At 38.8% G+C, this 26,465-nt stretch overlaps 1 protein-coding gene across 1 annotated transcript in view; it reads right to left on the bottom strand.

Annotated features, from left to right (window-relative positions):
* Positions 1-26,465, bottom strand: part of DNAH8 (dynein axonemal heavy chain 8) — a 317,387-nt gene that overhangs the window by 156,565 nt on the left and 134,357 nt on the right. The window contains exons 37-52 of the mRNA XM_030796747.1: positions 25,292-25,445; positions 23,703-23,866; positions 22,447-22,549; positions 21,324-21,428; positions 20,775-20,936; positions 16,382-16,606; positions 13,494-13,666; positions 11,654-11,832; positions 10,076-10,263; positions 7,444-7,530; positions 7,240-7,347; positions 5,920-6,054; positions 3,580-3,741; positions 1,370-1,616; positions 1,005-1,246; positions 776-916 (exon numbers count right to left, since the gene is read on the bottom strand). Of these exons, the coding sequence (XP_030652607.1) occupies positions 776-916; positions 1,005-1,246; positions 1,370-1,616; positions 3,580-3,741; positions 5,920-6,054; positions 7,240-7,347; positions 7,444-7,530; positions 10,076-10,263; positions 11,654-11,832; positions 13,494-13,666; positions 16,382-16,606; positions 20,775-20,936; positions 21,324-21,428; positions 22,447-22,549; positions 23,703-23,866; positions 25,292-25,445 (2,575 nt within the window). The remainder of the gene's footprint in view (positions 1-775; positions 917-1,004; positions 1,247-1,369; positions 1,617-3,579; positions 3,742-5,919; positions 6,055-7,239; positions 7,348-7,443; positions 7,531-10,075; positions 10,264-11,653; positions 11,833-13,493; positions 13,667-16,381; positions 16,607-20,774; positions 20,937-21,323; positions 21,429-22,446; positions 22,550-23,702; positions 23,867-25,291; positions 25,446-26,465) is intronic.

The following is a 26,465-nucleotide window of genomic DNA, read 5'->3' as shown; positions in this document are numbered from 1 at the left end:
TTGATCGCAACAGGCCCCTTTCTATTCTTTCCCACGAAGCTACCAACTTTATTTATTTTTATTTATTTATTTATTTATTTATTTTGAGACAGGGTCTCACTCTGTCTCCCCAGCTGGAGTGCAGTGGTGTGATCTTGGCTCAGTGCAAACTCAACCTTCCAGGTTCAAGTGATCCTCCCACCTCAGCCTCCCAAGTAGCTGGGACTATAGGCACTCACCACTACACCTGGCTAATTTCTGTAGAAACGAAGTTTCTCCACATTGACCATAGCTGGTCTCAAACTCCTGAGCGCAAGCAATCCACCTACCTTGGCCTCCCAAAGTGCTGGGATTACAGCTGTGAGCCACCGTGCCCAGACAATGAAGTCTTCTATTGTTAGGATGGAACCAGTATTGGTGTGTGTGTGTGTGTGTGTGTGTGTGTGTGTGTGTGTATGTGTTATTTTTTATTTTAAAATTTAATTACTTTATTTTATTGATTGTCACTATTAGACACACTTTATGGGACAGGTCACTAAACCTGACAATGGGAAAGATAGTTCATTCCCCTTCCTCTGACAACATCCCTCTGGGAAGTGAAAATAATAGAGAAAACAGTAAGATCATTAAGAAGATCTTCAATAGGAATCAAAATTATCAGAGCTTTTACAGCCACATCATCAAATGATTTTTATGGACTGCCTGAACTTTCTATTTCAGATGGCTGTAAACTGCAACTGAGTGAAAAAAAAAATCAAAATCGAAGTAGTAAATGTACAAAAAAAAAAAATCTTACTTGCACAATATAGTTGCACTCCAAGAGCTGCATTTTGGGATTGAGATTTAGTTTCACATATGTGTATGTATCTTCAAAGACTTTCTCATACAGTGTCAGGAATACGGCAGCTTCCTGTGCAGTGCGTTTCTTCAACCATGCCTGCAACAAAGAAACAGAATCTCTGTTGAGTAAGAAAGTGAAACGTGGAGAGACTCTGAGGGTCCTTCTTCCCATCTCTCTGCCCCACCTGTAAGATTGGCCTCCAGCTGAGAGCAGAGCTGCTGATATAGACCATGCCCATCCTAGAAACCGTGGCAGGAGAGGCGTTCTCGATATTGTGGACTTCAAACAGAAGCTTACAACTAGGGGCCATGGGAATGCGATCTCCATTAGCTAGTGTCAGAGTTTTATTGTCATCCAAAACGGAATTTAAGTTCTCAATCCAGATGGCATCCACAGGACCATCTAAAATGAGGAAAATGTTTTCACCTGCAAATAATTAAAACAGAAAATCACTTTTCACCTGCAAATAATTAAAACGGAAAAACCAAACAAATATTGTCTTAATACGCTGGCAGGGAAAAAATGATCACAAAGGAGTTTTGTGTATACCTTTTTTAGCTTTTAATGTTTTTCTCCACAGAGTAGAAAAAATCCCATCTGTCCAGTCATTGGTAGCAGTGTCCAGTCTGCCAAACATCTGAGGTGCAGTAATGGCTTTTGGATTCATTCGCATTTCTCTATGAGGCCTTCCGCATTCTGTTTGCGCCTTCATTAGAATCGTGATAACGGTTGTCTTTCCAGAACCACTAGGCCCAAGAGTCATCAAGCCATGCCGTACCAAAGACGTCTCGTACAACTACACAATTAACCAGTAAATTAAAAAATGTAATTTATGAGTCTCTTGCTGACATTCATAGTAGCTACTTGAAGATTAAAGGCTTTAAATAAGCCCTTCATTAAAGTAACTAGTTCACTACTTTTAAGTTGTAAAAAATGTTGTTTTACTAGATGTGCATAGCAAATGAGCACCACGTTATAAAACGATATGTGCTAAAGTAATAACGATGTGGAGCTTGAATTACATTTTGGAAATAATTAACTCAGCATCTAGTTTTTGCTTCTTGCGTGATGATTCCCTGTGATTTTGGTTTGTTGGTCTACAACCAGCAGTTTTTCCACGCGCAAACTTTCTCGGCATCCAATGTGATGATATCGCCCCTTAGTGGTGGAAAGCAGCAACGCAGAGCATCACAGTGAAGATCCGTTTCACAGGGGCCTTCTAATTCCCCAGAAGTACATCATGAATGAGAGGATTCCTGTGCAAGTGATTTATTCAGGGAGTGCTCCCAGGAGAAACCAGTAAGAGAAGAGGAAAGCAGGACAGGAATGGGAAGAAGCCAAGCAAGGTGTGATTGAGGACAAAAGCCCTGTAGAGGACAGACTTGAGCCTGATCCCGCGGGAGACTGGAGTGTAACTTACATCTCAAAGATTGCTCCACCTGGAACCAGGAGAGCTTGACTTTCCTACTCCATCAACTCTTAGAGACGTTTGTTTGGGGGTGGATGGGAAATAAACTCCCGTGCAGCACCTACTCTTTGTACCTGCCAACAAAATGGCTCCAGTCCTCCTTTTGCTATTAGAAGCGAAAACACACAGAAGCTGGGCAGGGGCACGTGGAAATGTTAAAACAGATTCAAGGAGACAGGCTAGGATCATGGACAGCCGCTGTTATAACATCCTGTCTGTAGTTTTCTCAATAAAAAAAAACAAGAAGTCAAAGGTCTGACAGCTGCTCAGAGGTAGAGTGAGTTATTCTCCTAACATTTTGGACAGAAATGTATTACCATTGTAAACTATAGTTTAAAAGCACCAGAGGCACTGTTCCTGACATGTTCAAGAGCAATGTTATTGACATCAACAAAGAACCCAAAATTCTAGTCGCCACCCATTGAGATGGCAAGAATTTTAGAACTCAATATACTGTATGCATATCATATATAAAATCATGTTTTCCCAGAAATTTTTTAAACTCTTAAAATGGTTTCCAGTACATGAATGATGAAAAAGACTTTTCCCCCATGCACATATTTCTTTGTAAGAGATACTTGCACATCTCAAAATCTGGCAAGAACAGTAAGTTAAAATAAGAATTGTTATATTACTATTTCAAATGCAGTTTTCAACAATGTCCACAATTTCAGCTCCTTAATTTTCCAAAAGCTCTGGAAAATATTCCCAAAGCATCAAGCTCATAGAGATTTAATCCTGTGTCTCTGCTACAAGTTCTTGATTCTACTGGTAATCCAATCAAGTGGTTAGATGGTTGTCACAAGGATGAAATATGATGAACAGAAAGACACCAACATACGCAGTCAAAAGATTCAGGTTTTAGTGTAGGTGAAGGATATAACATGTCCACACACAAAGCAGGAGCAAAGTAGCACTCCCGGATTCCTCAGGCTCTGCACTCCACTGAGGCACCCAGCTGCAGCCAATACTACCAGATTGGCACAAGAAGTCATCTGGGTTGTTCCATTCCCCTAGAGTTTTTATAACCTACTATTTCATCCCAACATTGTCACTGGGTGTAAGTAACAACTACAGTAAATTACTGCTTGATTACTGCGAGGCAGGGTAAATCCATACTATCTTCCTAGGACCACCACATCCCCCGAAGTATTCTTTTTGCAATGATGTATATATGATGTTTTCATTTAACATTTACATCAAGTAAGACTAACCATGAGTTTTTCTATTCAGACGGGAATGTTTAACACATACTTGTCATTATACTGATAATAGATTAAAATGTCTTTACCTGCACGAGTTTCAGGTTCCAGGGTGGATGGTTAATCAAACCCTCTATCTGAACCTGATTGGCTACTGCGTTTTGCAGTTCCGCATAAGTATTACTATCCAGTTGCAGTCCTGGGAACAGGTCATTGATTAAGCTGAGGAACAGGGGTTCATCTTCATCAACCTAAGGTGGCATAGTTTAAAATAAATTTACTCATTCAGTCAACAAATGTTTATCAACTAGCTGGGATGTGCATAGTACTTATCACTTCATCCCCAGAGAACCATTTACTACTCTCCTAATCAGGCTTGTATTCTCTAGTACTTTCTCCAGAATATCACTGATATGGTTTGGCTGTGTCCCTACCCAAATCTCATCTGGAATTGTAGCTCCCATAACTCCCACATGCCGTGAGAGGGACCCAGTGAGAGGTAACTGAATCATGGGGGCAGGTCTTTCCCTGCTATTCTCATGATAGTGAGTAAGTCTCACAAGATCTGATGGTTTTGTAAACGGGAGTTCCCTTGCACATGCTCTCTTGCCTGCCGCCATGTAAAGACATGACTTTGCTCCTCATTCACCTCCCAACATGATTGTGAGGCCTCCCCAGCCATGTGGAACTGTGAGTTCATCAAACCTCTTTCCTTTATAAATTGCCTTTATTAACAGTGTGAGAACAGACTAATACAATCACCATTGAATCTACATTGTACCCAAAGTTCCTTAGCATTCAATGTGTTCTACAATCCTGCCCCAGTCTATTGCTCCAAAGTACGACCTCATTACTTTATCACACGAATCTTTGCTTCTCACAGTGGCATTTGCATTAACCTTAAAAATGATAATTTGTAGTCCCAACCCCATGAAATTAAAGAACTAATATTTTATTTAAATTGGGGAAATAGCCATAACCCTGCATGATTTCATCCAACAATGGCTGGAAAAGTCCATCAGGGCAGTGTTCTGAGCCTTTCTTATAAGCAGTAGGTTTGAGTACACTGACTCCAATCCTTATTTGCAATGTCTTTAATGCATAGATTGCCCGTTCCCAACATCTGACGCCTTATGATTTCTCTTTATTCTCCAGGGCTTTGCTGATGCTTTCTTGAATACTTGTCTAGGAATTTCCAAAACACCATTATCTAGGGGAGGCTTAGACTGCACTCCAGCCTGGGTGACTTAGGGAGTCTAAGCCTCCATTACAGTCCATGTTGGTCATACAGGCAGTGAGGTATACTGGCAGGAGCAGTGGATTTGGCACCAGAAAATCTTATAAATTTTTGTCCCCTCTTCTCAGCTGATGGTGGTTATGGGGGAATCCTACAACCTCTAGTCTCTGTTCCCCAATAAGTGAAATGACAATAAGCAAGCTAGCCATCCAGATCCCACAGAGTTGCTGTGAGGCTCAAACAAGACAATACACCTGAAAAGACTTTGTAACACTAACGAATTCCACAGATGTTAGTTTTTGTAACTAGAATGTAGCTTCCTGAACCATTTCTTCTTAAACCTTGTACACCCATGGCATGGGCACAATATGTGCCATGTAGAATATATGTCACATGAACCCGTCCATCAGCTATTCAAAACAACCTGGCTGGGCTGGGCTGGGCATGGTGGCTCATGCCTATAATCCCAGCACTTTGGGATGCTGAAGCGGGGTGGATCACTGGAGTCCAGGAGTTTGAGACCAGCCTGGGTGACATGGCAAAACCCTATCTCTACAAAACAGTACAAAAATTAGCCAGGCATGGTGGTGTGCCAGTAGTCCCAGCTACTCGGGAGGCTGGAGCAGGGAAATAGCTTGAGCCTGGAATGAGGAGGTTGCAGTGAGCCAAAATTGCACCACTGCACTCCAGCCTGGGTGACTGAGTGAGACTCTGTTTCAAAGAAAAAAAAAATCAGGCTGTAACCATGACAAGCATGAAAGCAGCATGCTCTCCACAGCAAATTTTCAATATGTTTTTGGAAAATAGAAATGGTGTTTATGTTTTGAGAGAGATATATCTGAGATAAGCTAGTTACATACAGAGAAAGCAAAACATTCACATGGTTCCCTGGGAATCCAGATTCACTTGGTGAATAATGGTAGAGAACTAGGTTAAGTCTTGGAGCTGAAGCCCACTGATGACCTGTTTCACTGCACACAACTGATCAAAGGAGGCACTTATAGTCCATGTTGGTCACAAAGGGTCATGGGGTCTTTTGCTTTCTTCTGGAAGCACAGTGGTAGCTTTGCACACTTATTATCCCTGTAATTATGAGTGCTCACAGCTCAACATCAGCCTACCCCTACTTGTCCACCAAATAGAAAGGAACCACATTAAAATTGTGGAAAAGAAGAGAATTCAGAGAAGATACCAGTTTAGAAAGGTTCATATCTCTTAGTCCTCTCATGACAATGCTTAATTCACTATCTTCTGGTCTGGCTCTTTTTTGAGATCCAAGAGTCCTCAATACAGATAGAATATTTCTCAATCCAAAGTCGTAATGAACCTGAGATGGGAGAAGACGGCAAAAAGATGGTTTAATTGAAAAACTAAACATAGACTCACGGCTCACTCTATGCATATAGGTCGATTCTGATACTTATATGTGATAGTTTTGGGGTGACTAAGCCGCAAAGGTTTATTAGCTCAACTTTCCTACCTTTCCTTTGACTGAAATATGATCATTCCATGGGAAAATCCAAGCTACATGATCAAGTAAGTATTCACACCTTAAATATCTTTTGAGAATAATATAGTCTGATACAGTCTGAGCAACAAACAATAGATTTTTTTTTTTTTTTTTTTTGAGATGGAGTCTCGCTCTGTCATCCAGGCTGAAGTGCAGTGGCGGGATCTCGGCTCACTGCAACTACTACCTCCCGGGTTCAAGCAATTCTCCTGCCTCAGCCTCCCCAGTAGCTGGGATTACAGGTGCGTGCCACCACGCCCGGCTAATTTTTTTTTTTTTCTGTATTTTTAGTAGAGACAGGGTTTCACCATGTTAGCCAGGATGGTCTCATTCTCCCGACCTCATGATCCACCTGCCTCGGCCTCCCAGAATGCTGGGATTACAGACGTGAGCCACGGCACCCGGCCCAAACAATAGATTTTTAAATGCATAACCAACAGGTTATATACTATGTGATTCCGTTTACATAACATTCTTGCAATAAAATTCTAGGCATGGAGAAAAGGTTAATGGGTTACGGATTTGGGAGAGAGGTGGGTGTGTGGCAATAAAGTAGCATGAGGGAACCTTGTGGTGATGGAACAGAGCCATATCTTACATATTCATACAACTACACACACACACACACACACACACACACACACACACACACACACCAGTGCATGTATAACTGATGAAACCTTAACAAACTCTGTGGATTGCTTCACTGTCCATTTCTGGTTTTGTTATTGTGCTATAGTTACAAGATGTCAACACCAGGCAAGGCAGGGTGAAGGGTACATGCCTCCCTGTACATTCCTTTGCAACTTCCTGTGAATCTACAATTATTTCAAAATAAAAGGGTCTTAAAAATACACAACCAATAGGTAAAATTAATTCTAAAAGCATTTTAGAAAAGAGTCAGTGAGATTTTAACTCACTGATGAGTATTTATCAAGGGAAAATTACAAAGCAAAAAAACCAAATACTATTGCTAGGGGGAAAGCAGATCTATAAAGTTACCTGTTTAGTAAGTTGCTCTTCACAGAGTTTGTAAAGAACATAAAATTTTTGAGCCAAGATAACATTTTCAAGAAAACCACAGCTTGCAAGTTTAACTCTCATAATGATCTGAAAATTAACACAGTGAGATTTGTTTTCAACAACTTTAGTGAAAAACAAGTAAAGAACATAAAGTACATTATGCTTTTAAATCCTAGTGCATACCTGTCTATCAGGAACCATCATAGCAACAGTTCTAAACTGGATTTTTAGGTTTTCTGGTAGTTCCTGGCGCCCAGCATATCCAGGGTTCTAAAAGTTAAAATATGTTTAATTTTTAATTGTTAATACAATTTTCATTTCTGAATACAAATATATTTCAAACCCCAATTCAGATTTTAAGATGGTATTGAAAAATATTAGATTCATGAAATACTCTTGTTTTCTCAAAACAATGTGTATTAGACCATGCATATTTATTAATATTCACATGCCCTTTTATATATTTCCATTTTCATGATATTAATAAAGTCACACACAATTTTCTGTGGCAAAATTGTGTCTACTGGCTTAAAAAATACAAAATTGTGTCTATTGGCTTAAAAAATAGAAAAGAACATGAAATAATACAAGAGAAAACTGAATAGATACCTGATAATTATAGTCTAAAGTATGTTATTGAAAGAAGAAAAAAACTAAGGATTTCATACTGATGCGCTTCCTTGGGCATTTTTTTAATTCCATCTCTTCAATTATTCTTTGCAGTCACAGTTACAGAGCTCTTTGGCTGACAAAAACCCATGGAAGTGAGGAGAAATAAAGATGGCAGTGAGGGGAGATAAAGAAGGGAATGATGGGAAAAACACTGAAATGGACAAAAGTAGAGACAGACAGGAAATGAAGGCCTCCTAAGAAGCAACAGATTGAAGAGAGGTCAGACCCAAGTCTCAAAGGAAGGTTGGAGATTCAAAGACAACTAAGGCCAACAGGAATGAGTTATTTTAGGCAAGTTTGTTAAAAACCTTCAGTCCCTGACCATTTACTGGGCACTGTCAATAGGCCAGGTACCTTGCTAGGGGCTGGAAATACAGAAATTGAGGCTGCCTCTCAATATTCCTCTTAACCTTCCTGAGCCATAGAAGCCCACTTGTAAGCTGGGTACAGCAACACCTAGATTAAAAACTACATTTCCCAGCCTGCCTTGCAGCTGCTGTGATTATATTCTACACCGCAAGATGCAAAGGGGCACACTGTATGAAATATCCTTGATGTTTGTTTGAAGGGAGTTGACTCAGTCAATTGGCTGCAACACAAGAGAGATGCTTTCTGTAGCATCTTGGTTCATAAGGTGACCTTGAAGATGGAATTCATGATGGAGTAGAACCGTAAAAGGATCTTAAGAGAATCCTTACATGTTAAAGTACAATTTTTTTTAGGTTTCAGTTACTCACAGCTTAATGCAATATCTAATTGCTATTTCCAATATTATTCTTAATCCAGGGAGCATGTTAAGCTTTTTGTAAAATCCCTTCTAGACCATAGTTTTACACTGAGTACATTTCTTCATCCCACTTCCTGACTTGTAACCAGCACTTCCAGATTATTCTTATTTCCCCCTAACTGTTTTACTGGATGTTTGCTTACAATAAAGTGTATCAGAAACATTTCTGATTTTGCCTCCTATAATTTATCATCTTTATCCATGGAGATATTTAAAAACTCAGAGTGCTTTGTGTTATCCTGCAACTTCGAGATTTAACTTTATGGAAAACACATAAAAGTTTTAAAACTGGTGGCACATAAAAGCATAGAAACTCCCGTTTATTCATGCCTTTGGTTTTCTATCTTTACAACACTGAATCTCAAAGCTCACCCTTAATCACATGGTAACTGAATTTGTTACAATTCTTTGGTATAGGACCTTGTTAAATTATTGCAGACATTTTATTTTTATTTCCTTTTATTCGGTGTCAAAGAAAAACCAAGTGTGCAGGTTAAGCAGTCAGATTTTGACGTTAGAGAGACCATAACTTCTTCTTTCTCTTACTGGCTGGGTGACCTAGGAAGTTTTTAAGTCTCGCTGAGCCTCAGGTAAGTCAGCTATATAATACCCACTTCAGAGGGCTCTCGTAGCTATAAGATACAGTGTACATGTGAGAGAATATTTCAGGTCCTTCCTCTTTCTAGTTACATGATAGGACGGCACATTTTCCCCCATCCCACCACCCCTTGAAGTTAGGTCGTGAAACTTGCTTTAGCCAATGACTTAGGACTTGCGTCACTTCTGGAAAGAAACTCTAAGGGTCAGAGCACAATTCTTCATGTTCTCTTTTTCCTTTGCTATAGCAAAGAGCAATGATTGAGATAGTAGGTACCTTGTCAGGCCGAGTACCAGAGTAAAGACATACAAAGCAGCCCTGGCCTCCCACCTCTACCCTAGTCAACCCACAGTGGACACGTGGCATGACAGAGAGATAAATCTTGTGGCTTTAAGAAACTAAGATTTAGGGATTGTTTGTTACTGCAGAACCACGTGAGTTATGCCATCTGATATAGCACATAGAACATTTCGCCCGTACCTTACACATATTATACTAAGTGGTCAATAAACAGTATCTTTTATTATCATTAGCATATTACCTCTGTAGGTCTGGATCTGAATTTTTTTTAATTGAAAAAAATTACTATTTTATCTTCTGTCTGGGCTATAATGACTACTAAAAAAAATCATACGGTAAGAGAGAACAGCTCATGACTCCTGGATAGTTGGGTCACTTACCCACTAACACATACTTTGTTTTATTTATGTCTATGACAATTAAACTAATTAAATTGCATTTAAAGCCTTTTTTCTCACCATCGTTAAGAAGATTCCAAATTCTGGATTTAAATCAACGCAATCACCATCAGAAAAAATGAACTGTTTCTTTCTCTCTTTTCTTGCTGTCAAAACAATATAAATTTGTTGTGCTGCCACTGATAATACAGGCAATTCAATTCTGTTAAACTCATCAAAACAGCCCCAGGAACCTGACTGCGCAAGACCTGGCATGAAAAACAGTTAATTTGTAAAGTTTTACTCTATGATATACCTTCTTGATAACAATCATTTCTCCAGTGCTCCCAAACCATTATACATTGAAACGGGATTATGTAAAGTTTCGTATCTGGCTGTTGATAAATACACATTTAATTCCAGTGATAAAGAGAGGTTTAATTATTTGTATGTTTTCATCAAAACAATGGAAATAGTACATTGCCAAGATGAAAGTACAGATTTTGGGGGTATTTTGAAAGTAGAACCAACAGTGTTTGCTGACAGACTGGATCTGAGTATAAGAGAAAGAGCAGAGTAAAGGATAGGTCGCAGTTGTTTGGGGGATGGTTGTTTTGTTTGTTGCTGTTGTTGTGTCTAAGCACCAAGAGATCAGGAGTTTTGGTTTTTTTTTTTTTTTTTTTTTGGTGGAGTCTTGCTCTGTAGCCCAGGCTGGAGTGCAGTGGTGAGATCTCGGCTCACTGCAACCTCCGCCTCCCAGGTTCAAGCGATTCTCCTGCCTCAGCCTCCTGAGTAGCTGGGATTACAGGCACGCGCCACCATGCCCAGATAATTTTTGTATTTTTAGTAGAGACGGGGTTTCACCATGTTGGCCAGGATGGTCTCGAACTCCCGACCTCATGATCCGCCCGCCTCAGCCTCCCAAAGTGCTGAGATTACAGGCGTGAGCCACCATGCCAGGCTGGGAGTTTGGTTTTAAACATAGTGAATCTGGACCTGTTAGACATTGAAGTGGACATGCTAAATCACCAGTTGTATGTAATGAATCTAGAGTTTCAAGAAGTCTGAGCTAGAGATATAATTCTGGAGTCATCATACAGATGGCATTTAAAGCTTGGACCTACATAAGATCACTAAGAGAATGCATGTAGATAGAAAAGAGAAGACCGCCAAGGACTGAGCTCTGAGGCTGATGTGTCTTCAAATATTTTTTTCTCTGTGCATCTGAAAACACCTTCTACCTACCTTTCAGGATTTTCTCCAAATTTTCCATCTGCTGATGGCCACCCCTTTCTTATTTTCCAGTGTTGCTATGCTTTCTAAAAATCTTTCATTTCCGTGGGAGGGAAGCCACACGTGTCCCCCGTTTGCTATCTTGATCCTCTCTACTATTATTTCAGGCAATTATACATTGATTCTATTTTCGTAATCGAACACACATTCCATGCATAGACTGTAACACTAGCAATAGTATTGAACCATACGAAATTGTTGATATCCAGCCATTTTTGACCAAGAAAAATGGCAATATCATATGGATCAACCCATACTAATGTAGATTATTTGAGATCGCGTCACTTTGGATTTATATCAGAAAATAACATTAAAAGGCAATAAAAATAAATTCACCAAAAATAATCTACATTATTTGACACTTGCCTTTGAAAATCCTTCCTAGGCCTCTGAAATCCATTTGATCTGAGCAATTGAACACGACCACATATTTTCCCAAACACCTTCCCATGTCTTTTGTGGTTTCTGTTTTGCCAGTGCCAGCTGGTCCTGCGGGAGCACCTCCCATGTTCATGCCCAAGGCCTGAGCTAACGTGATATAGCATCTGAAAAGGTTCATCCAGTAAAGCATTGTGAGTATGGGATGACACATTACAGGACGGCACAAGCAAAAGTCCAATGTGATTGGAATGGGCCTGTTTATTTTAGAGTCTGAGTAGCCCACATGAAAGAAGTGACCAAGCAAGGTTAGGGTACTTGATATTCATTAAAAGTACTACAGTGAATCCAAAGATTTCTTGAGACAAATTTCGAAACTCCTCAACCCTGACTTAAAACCTTCAGGCCTTCCTCCCGTTACAGTCAGGAGAACCAAATGAGCAGTATTGTGCTGGCAGGTGTTTAACAACTGGCTCTGCAGAAAAAAAAAAAAAAAAACAAAAAAAAACCTGGTTTTCATGTTTGCCAATTTCTATTGTATAAATACTTCCACCGTGGTCAACGTCAAGCTACCAATGTGATATCACAAAGTCGGGGCAAAATGCACATAGACAGAAACCAGGTAAGGCCAGGCACGGTGGCTCAGGCCTGTAATTCCAGCACTTTGGGAAGCCGAGACGGGTGGATCATGAGGTCAGGAGTTCAAGACCAGCCTGGCCAATATGGTGAAACCCTGTCTCTATTTTAAAAATACAAAAATTAGCTAGGCATGGTGGCATGCACCTGTAGTCCTAGCTACTTGGGAGGTAGAGGCGGAGGCTGCAGTGAGCCAAGATCATGCCACTGCACTCCAGCCTGGGCGACAGAGCAAGACTCTGTCTCAAAAAAAAAAAAAAAAAGAAAAGAAACCAGGTAAGTACCACAGGCTGATGCAAGTCAGCTCCACCACGCCATTGTAAATAAATAGTTTCACTATGAAATAATTCACTCATTTAGAAAAGTGCAAAGAATACTAATATAATAAATCTCTTTGTATCCATGATCCAGCTTCTGTTGTATTTGTTTTGGATCTAAGTAAAACTAGTAAAGATCTTAGTAAAGCTTCATGAGACATGATGCTTAATATGTAAACACCAATAGAAGAGAAAACACTGACAAATTTATGTTGCTATGGCACTGGGCATATAAAAGGGATAGGTTCAATAAATCAAAAGAAGGCTGAAGATGTAATTTGATATAATTTCAAATACTTAAAGTAACAGCAGCACTAAATATTAAATAACCCAATTTAAGTCAATTCTAACAACATTTATTGAATGTTTTCTATGCACAGCATACTTAACTGGGTGTCATGGGATAAAAAAGACCTAGTAATTGCCTAGTGTCATATAATGGAAAGAATTGTGACGGGATCTGCCATTGACTAATTATTCATATTGGCCATTAAAATGTACTTTAGGTATCAATTTCCACATCTGAAAATACAAAGACTAAATTACGTGATCTCCAAGGTACCTTCCTTCTTTGCAATTTTAACTTCTTTTGGGATTCTAGGAATATTTTCCCATCTTGCAATCTAAAATTCATCATTAAATTACTCACAGTCAACATTCAAGCTTGCTTTTATTCTTTTATCTTTTTCTACTTCATAAAAATTCAATGCACATGTATATTTAAGTGGTTATTTCATTGTTAGGCTGACTTTAATGAGCTAGCATCTACCCAGCATGACAGAAATCTGCTTTTGTTAATACTTCAAATGCAACTTTAAATAATGTTAAGCACATTTTAAAATCACAAAATGAAAAACAAAAACTGGGTTTCCTACCTATCTGTTAATGGAGTGATAACAAGGCGATCAGTACATCCCAGAAATTCATTTTGGTAAATAAAATCAACATCTGTAATAGACACCACAGTTTGATCCAAGTCTTCCTTAAAATAAAATCTACTCTGTTTTAGCCATTCAAAATCAGTAGGTGATTTGATATGCATTTTTACCTTAAAAACATAAAATACAAAAAAGCTATATACTGAATTGCAATAGCATAAAACATAAGCATGTGGGCAGTTTTTTTTAATTCACTCTTTGATGAACTGATTCTTATTCACTTAACAAATATTTATTGAGTTTCTTCCTATGCTTGACACTGTGCTAGGTGAACAAAGACAGAGATGGTTCCAGGCTTCCAGAGCTTACAGAAAAAAGCAAAAGGCAAACAGTGAAACAAATCATTGCAATAAAGTACAAAGGGCACCACCACCGAAATTCAGGGCTCATGAATATATGGGGCAGGAGGACCTAACTACTCCAGGGTATCTGAGAGGGGCACTCAGAGGAAGAAAACATCTCAACTAAAACCCAGATAAATAGTAGGAACTATCCAGGGCCACCGGGAGCGGGGAACAAAAGGGATAATGAGGGTGTGGGAAGAGTAAGTGCTATAGGCAAATGCCCAGAAGATCTGATTGGTATCTTCAAGGAACTGAAAAAAGGTCAGTACAGCTGGGGGCATCCCGGGATCTAGAGAAAGCATGAGAGTTGAGGCTTCACAGGGCCATGGGAAGGGGTTTACGAATTGTCCTCATAGCAGTCAGAAGCCACTAAAGGGATTAAGCAGGGAAACACATGGTTATATATGCACATGTCTCCCTGCACCAGCACTATAGCCAAGCCACCCAACCTGCCTAGTCATCAGCATATACAAGTGAGGCAAGAGGTACTGGGCTCCCATAGCCATGGATGCAAGCTCTAGTACCTGGTCCATTCAAAGAGACAGAAACCAGGTAAGCAACCTTAGGAACTCCATTCCATCACAACCACATTCTGAGGAGCTTCGTGACTTTCCAGTGAAACTGGTGAAACACCAGTCCTGCCCATTCAGAGGAATCAACACAGGAAGTGGCAAGTGGTCCCCTTCCCTGCTCTTAAACCCAGTAGGCCCACTTCCAGGTCATTCAGTTGACACTAAAAAGCGGACTCGTGGCTACTATACAATGTTCGGATCTCCATCTGACCAGGCCTCCATATTCCTTGCTATTTACAGTCCTGCTTTTTGTTATTGTTGCTTGTTGTTTGGTTATGATCTTGCTTCCTCCTCTAATTAAGGACTGGCTTTCCACCTAAAGCACAGTTTGTATTCATCACCGTGAGTTACTTTCAGGTAACACAGTCTGGCCCCACCCCCAGGGAATGCTCTGTAACACAGGACTCAAGGCCATGGGGATGCTCTCCGCCAGCTACTTTCAACCATCTGTTAAGATGGTAAGGAGGAGGTGGAGAAGAAAAGAAGAATAGTTAATATATTTATTGAGTTCTTGCTGTATATCAGGTTGTTCTAATAATTGTACATGGAAAAATAAAATGCACATATGTTGGCCATGAGATCTCATTTAGTTGGGATGCAAACAGTTCAATGGTGATTAAGATAAAAGAAAATGGTTTCATAGTTTTTCTTATGTACAGGTTTTTTTTTTAATCCCTCCGGATGTAAAGTTTGCTCAGCACTTAATTTTAAAAGAAATTTCTTTTACAGGACTTCAGCTTTAGGAGCCAGTGAGAGATGTATAGACAACATCCTCAAACGTATGCTGACAGCAGATACAAAAATGAACTCCATACTATTGCTTCTTGAGGTGGATGTCAATTAAAGTCAAAGGATAATGGTAACTGCAATTAGTAAAAGCTAGTCCGTGGAAGGTCAAAACAATATAAGTATGCAGCTTTCTGATATTAGCTAAATCCAGAGATAAATCCTACAGCAGTTTTTCCTCAAACTTCAATATGCATATGAATCTCCTAAGAATCTCGATAAAATGCAGATTCTGATTCAGTAGGTCTTGGATGGGAGGAGGAAGGCTGGAGATTCTGCTCTTTTCACCAACTTCCAGGTGATACCAAAGCACTGGTCAGCATGTAATACTTTGAGAAGCAAGGATCTGGGTTGCAGGGGGATGGATGGACTGACTGGATGTCCTTCAAATAATCTTCAAGAAATATAAATTATCTGATCAGAACTTTTGATAAAAGTTCGAAACAGGTAGTCTGTGATCACATTCTCTAAAACAGGACCCAACCTGCATGAATTATGTGTCTCTGATGAAGGAAAGAGATACCTTTAAAATGTATCAAATCAAGTAGACTAAAGCAATAGGCGTTAAATGGGAGGTAAAGATTACCAAACAGTGGCATTTCAAAACCACCTATAATAGAAAAATCCTTGCTTTAGGAGAAGTTGGCCTTGGTCAAGTCCACTGGTTAGAGTCCCATTTCTAAAGGAATTCAAACGTTTACCCTTCTTAGTCCTATCCTACAGAACTTTGCCTAAATCAAGCCCATGATCACCATCAACTGAATGAACAGCCGTGAGAGTGCTCTAAAGCCTGATTCCACTCCATCTGTGCTCCTTTTCCAATCAACCCAGCATAGCTTATGACCTAAATTATATCATGTTCCCGGTTATTTGGTTTAATGGAACAATTAGTTGGCTCATATCACATCAGTTGGTTCCAAACTTTCAGAGTACCAAATGAATATATAATATGGTTGTTTAAGCCATCCAATACAGAAATACAATATTGTGGACATGATATTGATGGACAGTTATGAAAAAGGACCAAGTAAATGGAAAGTTCATGTAAGTTAGGCAACATATACAATTCGTAACTGTTCATTATTAGTTAGTACATGAAATTAAGAAAAAAAAGATACCTTACCAAGTCATCAAAAATATCTCTCTGATGCACATGGATGGTAATTAGAGTCTCGAACTTCACTCTATCAAACTTGCTTAGATCGTGTGTTGTCTGACTAATGAGAGTATTTAGAATATCCAAAAATTTCTGATTGGTCACTTGCATGATTTTCCTGTCATCTTTTGCATTATGTAAAGCCTCTTCTGAATCGTGTGTCCACAACATCTGAATTCCCAGAAGTCCAACCTACAGATCCAGCAGAAAAATATTAAAATTTGCCAAATATTTAAAGCACATTTGCAATAAAATTTGGTGGTCACTTATTCACATTTTAAACTAAAAATGAGATCAACTTGCAGTTCTTCACTCCCAAAGGAGGGAAACAGTTAAAGTTTTAACCGTTAATATTTAATTATTTCAAAGTAGACAGATTAATGATCATTAAAATACTGGCTACCATTTGTTGAACTATATGCGTGTTATAGAAGTTGGTTAGGAAATTTTTCTACAGAGGGCCTGAGACTATTGGATACTTCCATGCAATGATTTTTCTTTCTCAAGAAAAGCAAAGAAACTCTTTATTATCTGCTTGTTCTTGAACAGGGCTTCCCGAATCTGCTCTTCTAAAAACAATACACTGCCTATCTCCTTTCTTGATTGCTCCCTCTCTCTGATATCCACGTTTTTATCTACGTCTACTTTTCTGTCTCTATACTTATCTATAGAAGAGAGAGGGAGGCAGAAAATGAGAAGGGGAGAAGCTTGTATTTTTTGTATCCTGATGAACGCATAAAGAAATTGTGAGAGGATGTCCCTTAACCTACAATTTCTGCCCCAGAAAAGGTAATAAAAGTGGTCTGAGCATGCCCCACCCTCATCCCCTTCCCTGAAATGGTTGTCCCTTCCGGAGCTCTCATTCATCCAGAGTTGAATGACAAATCCAACATCATTTGGACCAAAAAAGAGGACTGAAAGCAGGGCAGGCAGTATGTGGATACTGCTTGGCATGGGCTCAATAGTGAGAAAAGAATGTCCTTGCCTTAATGAGGGACTTTGATACTTTTCCTGCTAGAGCAGTGGCCAATCCTGGGGGCTGCAGCTACAGATAAATGAAAGCACCTGGCTGAAGTGAGCAATGGGATCTGGAGAAAATAACCAGTGTCAGAAAGCGCCCCCAAGAGCAAGTAGATTCTGGCCCTGTCAGCAGCAGATGATGGTCCAAGGGGGGAAAGACAAAGAGAAAAACTACAAAAGCATAGCAGTGTAATACAAATAGACCAGCAGATCCCAAAACCCACCGCATAATGATGTCTATCCAAAGGCAAGTCTTTACAATCATTATCTTGAGTCACCAAGAACAGCTTAAAATTATGTTTTTATACTCAGTCTAAAAAGGCATGCGACTTAGTGGTGAAAACCAGAGGATGTTTCATTAAAAAACAAAACAAAACAGCAAAACAAGAATGCTCATTCTCATCAATATTACTCGATGCCTATAATAAGCACATTAAACAGTATGAGAAGGCACCACATGTTCTCATGCACACAGGGAAGCTAAAATAAAGCTGACCTCAGAGAAGTGAAAGCAGAATGGAGGATACTAGAGGCTGGGAAGGGGAAGGAGAAGAGGAGGATAGGGATGGATTTGCTAAAGGACGCAAAATTATAGCCAGGTAGGAGGACCAAGTGTTAGTGATCTATACCAGTGGTCCCCAGCCATTTTGGCACCAGGGACCAGTTTCATGGAAGACAATTTTTCCACGGACGGGGGTCGCAGGACGCTTTAGATTCACATAAGCAGCACACAGCCTCGATCCCTCAAATGCACAGTTCAGTTCACAATAGGGTTCGCCCTCCTATGAGAATCTCATGCCGCCGCTGATCTGACAGGAGGTGGAGCACAGGCAGTAATGCCCACTTGCCCGCCGCTCACCTCCTGCTGTGAGACCCAGTTTCTAATAGCGCATGAATCGGTACCGATTTGTAGCCGGGCCGGGTGGGGGTGGTTGGGGACCCTTGTTCTATACCACTGTAGGATAACTATGGTTAAGAATAACATATAGTTTCAAATAGCTAGAAGGAGGATATTGAATGTTCCCAGTACAAAGAAATGATAAGTGTTTGAGATGACGGATATGCTAATTACTCTCATATTATACGCATCAAAACATCACTACGCACCCCATAAATATGTACAATTGTTATATGTCAATTTAAAAAAAGAACAAAGGAGAAAACAGCAATAAATACATAAATAAGGTATCGGAAGGGAATACACTAAAATATTAATAGTCATAATTTCCAGGTGGTAGAAATATGGGAAATTCTTATTTCCACTTTTATTTTATTTTTACTTTAAGTTTTGGGATACATGTGTGGAACGTGCAGGTTTCTTACATAGGTAAACGTGTGCCATGGTGGTTTGCTGCACCTATCAACCCATCACCTATGTATTCCACTTTTATATTTTTTGCATTTTCCAAAATTTTGCAGCAAGGATCCATGGCATTCAAATCTTTAAAATACGTTTTAAAAAAAAGCAGAAGTGGAATTTTAAATAATTTCAGATAAAAATGTTAAATTGATAGTAAGAAATTTCAGTCATTTGAAAAAATGCCTTAAAAAATTTAATATATATGTGTATATATGTGTATATATGTATATATACACATATATGAATATATTCATATATACTTATATATACTTATATGAATATATTCATATATATTCATATATACATATATGTATATATGTGTATAGTACAAAGTATTATATACATTATATATAATACTTTGTAAAATACAATGTATTATATACATGTATAAAATACTTTGTTTTTATATATATGTGTATGTATATACATATAAAATACAAAGTATTTTACACATGTGTATATATGTTTATATATATATACACACATACACTAGAGAAAATCCTGAAAACTAGTCATCTTTCCTACTACATCCTGTTCAATTTCACCACTGTTCTGAACTTGCTCTCAACTCTCTACCTAATGCTAAATCCTCAGTCTAATTTAGGCCAAGCCTCTCCTTCAGGATATACAGGGTCTGGAGAAAGAAAATACGTGGATTTAGTTTCAGGAACTCTTTTGTCAATTTAACAAAGTATTTTATAAAGCTTTATCACAAAGGTAATAATGCTAATAAGAATACTAAAGTTTCCCAAGGTATTACACAATATAAAAATCACAATATTATTCTCTCCGATAAAGGTTGATTCTATATCTGTCCTTCTGTGGTTTGAATAAATAATATGTCATTCCAGCTGTCTTCATTTTGTGCGCACTAATTCAGGATTTGGAGCTCAGGTTGGGAGGAGCAGTTAGAGAAGGAATACCAACTGGGAAAAACTGCCTACATTTTCCTTGGATATCTCTTGCCTTTTATCCCATGCTCTCTCTGGTCAGATCACAAATCATCACTTCTCATTTCTCTTGAATGAAAGTGTAATGAAACCATTGGCACCTGCTCCAACCCTGGCCTCTTTGAGGTCTCCACTTTCTAAACAATAGTTGCATGAAAAAGCCTCTCAACAATTTATGTCCATTTTTAATTGCTTGAAGGGAAAATTAAAGACAAGATGGATTTCCTTTCAAGAAAAGGTATGCTCATTCCCTTTACATATATCCATATCTATATCCGTATCATATCTATGAATTGGTGTATATATATACACACACACACACACACACACACATGCACATACACACACGGATGGTCCCCAACTTTCAATGGTACAACTTAACAATTTTTTTACTTTACGACAGTGCAAAAGCAATATGCATTTAGTAGAAACTGTACTTTGAGTACCCATACAACTATTCTGTTTTTCACTTTCAGTGCAGTAGTCAATAAATTATATGAGATAGTCAACATTTTATTATAAAATAGGCTTAGTGTTAGATGATTTTGCCTAACTGTAGGCTAACGTAAGTGTTCTGAGCATCTTTAAGATACACTAGACTAAGCTTATGATTTGGTAGGTTAGATGTATTAAATGCATTTTTGGTTAACGATATTTTCAACTACGATGAGTTTGTTGGGAGATAACCCCATCATAAGTCGAGGAGTTTCTGTATATAAATACACACACACATGCACACATGCACACACACACACGCTTACATATGTATCTGTTAGACTCAATGTATGTGTCCTTCATGATAGGAAAATAGTGGCATATCCTCCTCTGGGACATGGGATGGGTTGGTCTAGAATGGTGTAGGTTGACAAGCAGGTGGTTGGGAGCTGAGGCTAAAATGAACATGAGTAGGCCACTCCAACCTAATTCAAAGCTACAATTGCCCCATACCACCAGGCCAACCACCTGCTAAGCATCCTTCCCCTTTATTTCCATTTCTTTTCACCATTACTTAAGCACTGTGTATTCTCACCTGTGCTGGAAAGTGGCTGAGGAACGGTAAGAGTTGAAATCCTGAATCACTGATTTGATAGAAAGCGGATCTAATTATATTATGTAATGATGACATCTGCATTTTTAACAAATCCAGTAGCCAAATCTCCACAGGACCTTTGGCCATAACAGAATTATCCAACTAAAACAAAATTACAAGGATATTATAAGTTGATAATAATTTGGCATTTTTACAGATGTTCCATGCACACTTAATAAATCATAGTGCCCTATGCCAAGCAAACAGTTTCATATTTTATACAAAATATTTTAAATACGGGTAAAATCATCTAATACTATAGCTGGAAGGAACTACAGGGATCACCTAGTCCAAAACTTTCACTTTATAAATTACAAAATGAGTCTCAGCGAAGTTAAAGGATTTATCTAAACTAGTTTTTAACAAAGCCCAGGGCTGTAGAATGAGAACTCCCTCTCCTCCTGTTTTTTTCTGTAAGAGAACTGCATTCTCCTCAACCTAAGTTTTTAAAGAAATTCTAATAACAAAATTTAAAGCAAGGTAAATTACAACAATTTTTTCTCCTTCTCTTGATATGACGGCCATGATGCGATCATAGTCTTTTGCATGAAATGCCACCTCATTGATGTTGTCAGATACTGCAGGGAGATGCGGCTGTAAGACAGAGGAAAACATCACACATGAGGCTGGACACAAAAGCCACTGAGATGTTTTTAAAAGCCTTAATATTTTGTATCTTTGTAAAAGGTTAAGTATTTACTTTATCGTCTCAAAAAATATAGAGACTCTGCTTTGACGCTTAACTGGCTTGGAGGTCTACTTTTTAAAATCAAGCCCTACAGAATGTTTTCTCCAAGTCCTGCAAATGGCCCCCTCCCATGCTATGCAGATTAGACTAAGGACTGTCACCTTCCACCAGATGGGGACTGGACCATACCGCCTCCCCCCTCCTCCGCCCACAGATACAGCTCAGTCCTGCCCTCTCTCCTAGCTCTACCTCCACCTTTCACAGAGCCTTTCCATTCTCTTTTCTCATTGTTACAAGTCCCTGAAAAACAACAAGGAAACAACATTAGCCGTTTCCCAGATCCCCAAACCAGAACTGGCCCTGGGATGGGCCCTTCCGTGCCTCCCACTCTCAGTTCGCTACGGTTTTTCTTTTCCTCTTCCAAAGTATTGCTCTGGGAAATGGCTAAAAGCATTTGAGAAGTATTCAGAAAGGAAAAAAGGACAAATCCAAAATATAACCCCTATTTGGTCTAAGAATATTTAGAATGAAATACTAATAATGATAAATTCGATTTAATAAGCACATACTGTGTGCTAGAGACTTTGCTATGCATGATGTCATATAATCCTCATGACAGTCCTGTGAGGTGAGAACCATTAATATCCTGATTTTACAGATATGGAATTGAGGCATGGGGAAATTAGGAAGCCTGCCAAGGTCCCACAGCTAGGAGTGGCATAGTCAGTGCATAGCCACTCAACACTGCTGGACTGCATCAGGATGACAGGCTCCAAATACACAGAAAATATGAAATTTTATGATCAATGTAATTTGTAATACTCATCTTTCCTGCCTGCATTTTTAAGATTTTAACTTCACTTTTACTCTTAATTGTGTATGCTGTGGGAAAAGCAATTTAGATCACAGATTCTTAGATTATACCTGTATGGTGTGGGAATCACTGGCTTGTCCAAGAATTTCCAGGAGAACTGGATCAGATACAAAGAAGAATCTTGGAAACAGTAATCGTTTCTTCTCCAAATACCTTCAAATAAAGTCGATAGTATGTTACCAAGTAGTTTTTTTCCCCTAAATTATTATTTTTTTAGTCAAGACATAACCACTAACATCTTTGCTAAGATAATAGCAAACACCTAAAGTCATTTATCACCTACCCCTGCAATGTTTGGTGAAAACCAAAGTCCATGCTCCACCATGGATGACACTTGGGAAAACGAGAGATTCAGAGCAAGGCTGCTGCATCATCTGCTGTCCTCTCCTTTCTCATCAGATGCCCTCCTATGACCTTTCTAAGACTGTTGGAAACCTCATGGCTTAAACCCAGGGGAGCACAAACCTTATCTCCAAACCAACACAGTTTGAGAGTGAAAGGGGGGACAACTAACCATTAAGCCAGGACAGAGGCGTAAACTTGGACAAACCAGGATGAATTATCACCCTATTTCAAATAGAGATTGAAAATGAACTGCCTTAAAAAAATTATCCTGACATCTATCCTCTTGTGACAGTAAAAATAAAATAAAATAAAAATGATTTGTGAGTTTGGTGAATTGTTCTCTTAGTGCACATTTCTATTCTATGCCTGCAGTGGCTTGAATGTTAGCCCTCAAAAAGACACGTACAGGTCTTATTCCCTGAAATCTGTGAGTGTGATCTTATTTGGAAAAAGGGCTTTTGCAGAGGGAATGAAGTTAAGGATCTTGAAGAGCCCTGAATCCAGTGACAAATGTCATAAGAGACACACAGGAAGAGGAGGAGAAGGCCAAGTGAAGACAGAGACAGAGATTGGAGTTACAAAGGCACGAACCAAGAAACTCCTAGAGCCACCAGAAGCCAAAAGAGGCAAGGGAGGATCCTCTCTCAGAGCCTTCAGAGGGAACCAACACCTTGATTTCAGACTTCTTGTCTCCACAACTGTGAGAATGAATTTCTGTTGCTTTAAGCCAACTGTCTGTGGAAATTTGTTACAGCAGCCTGAGGAAACTAATACAATGCCTTAACCGTCCCCAAGTCAAAGGTGCCTTCCTCACAGAAAAGTTCAATCTGTGTGAAATTTTAAGTTCCTAGCCCCACTCTAAGCATCACTACCAAACCAGAAATGTAGTCAATACTAGTAAGTTTGGGATAAAACACTGTCACATACAAAATGATACGTGATTTAAAAATTAAACTCTTACCCTGTGAGTGACTTCTGACATACTTCCAACTGCTCATGTAAATGAGGTAAAAGTTGTCCCATGGTTTCATCTCCAACACAGCAATTAATCACATTGGGATTCTCATGAGCTCGCTGCATTATTTTTATCCACGACTTGTCAATATTCTGAAAACGTTTTGCTTCCTGAAAACGCATCCATAGCCAGTAAAGATTAGCATTTGGATAATTGAAAAAAAGCAAAGTCTTCACCTTGGAATTTTCTATAGTTCTTCAAACCAGCCTCTATTAGTCTCAGGCTGCATAATTTAAACAGACAATTTTTTTTTCATTTGAATTAATTCTGAGCGACACAAACCCAAAGTTATAAAACTGCATATTAAAATGCTTCTTTATCACAATGAGGCTTATTGCTAATTTGTTTCATTGCATTTAACATGTTTTTCAAAGTACCACATGATTAATTTGCAGAGCTATCAACTTAAAGTTCCAATCTAGTGTTTCAGCACCCCAGGTGTTTTGGTTTGAGGAGCAAACTGAAGAAGCATGAAAATAACTTGATCTCAGGATCTTTGGAATAATTACAGCTCAATAGTACCCCAGGGCGGGGGAAAAAAAGAAAAAAGACAGTAAAGCCACAAAGCAAAGTTTCATTTACATTTTCGCAAGTGAAAATTTTCTATTTACTATGAATGATATTAAGCTTTGCACTCAATTGCAAAAATGCCTCTAGCAATTGGCATAATCTTTCCTCTTTTAAAAATACAGACTTCTGATTAAAACACAAAAATGATATATTTCAGTTTAATGTTTTAAAAATGTGCTATTAGTACAAAGGAAATCAGCCATTTTCAAAAAAAAAAACAACCTCTTTTATCTTCGATTTTTAACCTATATAGATCCTGTTTGTAAATACAGAAGTTTAGGAAGAGCAGGCTTAATTTTCTAATAGGAAAGTTACCTTCATCGACTAAACCTGTCAGTTATTATAGTTACTGGCATTTATTTAAAAGGCCCCAATAGAGCTGTTTTAAAGGTTTTGTTACAGCCTCCCAAGGCTGTTTTCTTGCTCCACAGTATGTTTCTGATCTGCTAGTAGTAGACTTACTAATAATTAACTAATGTTGATCTGTGCTTACAGAATATGGATTAATTTTAATACTATTCTCAGAGGAATATTATGAGGTTAACTCTTAGAAGAGATGAACTACTATAATAGTACTGCATTTGAATGTACCTCATATCCTCAAACAACCTCGAGATTATTCACTGTTTAAAACTATGTGAGTTTCTTCTTTCTGCTAATCAGAGGTCAGCACTTTCTAAAAAACTTTTTCTGTAAAGGGCCAGATAGTAAAGATGTTAGACTTTTTGGGTCATATAATCTCAGTTATAACTACTCAACTCTGCTGTTGAGTACAATACATAAAAGAATGGATGTGGTTGTGTTCCAATAAAACTTTATTTACAAAAACAGGTAAGTGGGCCATAGTTTGCCAAGCCCAGGCATAGTCAAGCCTTGACCATATGTCTTTGTGAAGACTTTTACAGAGACATATAGACAACATAACACCAAATTATTTTATCAGTAATTACAAAAGCCATATTTACCTGAGGCAGCTGTTTGGCAATATCTCCACCTACAAAGACGGCTTCAAGATAAACCCAAAGGTTCTGTACTACAAGCCACTCTTCAATTATATCTGAGGAAGTGGACAATTTATACACCCAATTCTGGATATTTTTTTTAAATGGAGCATTGTATCTAAAAGGTAAGAACAGAAAAGATCACATTTCAAAGAAGATTCAGAAAATAGTATGGCCTTACCAAAGTAAATTCCAGAAGAAATATTACCTTGGGAATGAATGTTTTGTCCTTAAAGGGCAGTTCCTAATACATATCATACAGCTAATAAAAATTGTTGCTTTTCGTGAATCAAACTCATATAACTATAGTGATTTTACTTATTGTTCCCATGTGTCAGTCATAGAATAGGAGAATGGGCCTAGTTTTATGGTGCATAGGTCCAGCAAAGGAACTGTGCTGGTTGCTTCTGGGAGTAAATGCCAAGCAAGGAATAAAATGGTTTTCCAAAACGTCTGTGAACCAAATCCAAGTGGGGTCTGCTTGTGAGAGTAACACGTTAAGACACTGTTACTGGTCCATGGAACTATTGAATCTAGGGAAAGAGAACACTATCCAGGGATTTTCCTTTTATGAATGGCCTTGAAGGTTTCATCCAGCAAGAGACAGACTATTTTCATCCAGCAAGAGACAGACTATCTCTAAAGGGACAGGACAAACCAGATCCCTAAAGATCAGGAGAGAGTTAGGTATCACCAGGTTCACCTGGAGAAGATGACCACAAAGCCAGGGTCAAGCTTGAGGTCTGATGTTCACTTACAGGTGTGCTCTTCCCACCCACAGACGGAGAATTACACCAGGTACTGCAACTAGATTCTGCAGAGCTAGAGACCCAGGGTTGCTACCCCCATATAGCATGGCTCCTGTTTTCTGATCATCAGGGCTTGCTGAAGTGTTTATGAGAATATAAGGGGTCCAGAAAGCTGAGCACAACAAAGGAAGACAAGAAATAGAATGGATGCCATGGAGGAAGCAATGGGAGGCTACTGGGTAAAAACCCCAACTACCTACAGTTAGAACAAGAAGCCAACTGCAGTGTGTAGCAAGGGCAAGCAGTTTCAATGCGGTGCAGTGACATTTGCTGGTGAGTGGCATTTGTTGACTAGGATCTTCAAACTTTTCTTGATCTCGGACAGAGTG

Source organism: Nomascus leucogenys, chromosome 17 (assembly GCF_006542625.1).
Source record: "Nomascus leucogenys isolate Asia chromosome 17, Asia_NLE_v1, whole genome shotgun sequence".
In the NCBI taxonomy this organism is placed as follows: Eukaryota; Metazoa; Chordata; class Mammalia; order Primates; family Hylobatidae; genus Nomascus; species Nomascus leucogenys.
Note: the sequence above shows the minus strand (reverse complement) of the source record. Positions and strands in the feature narration are given on the sequence as shown.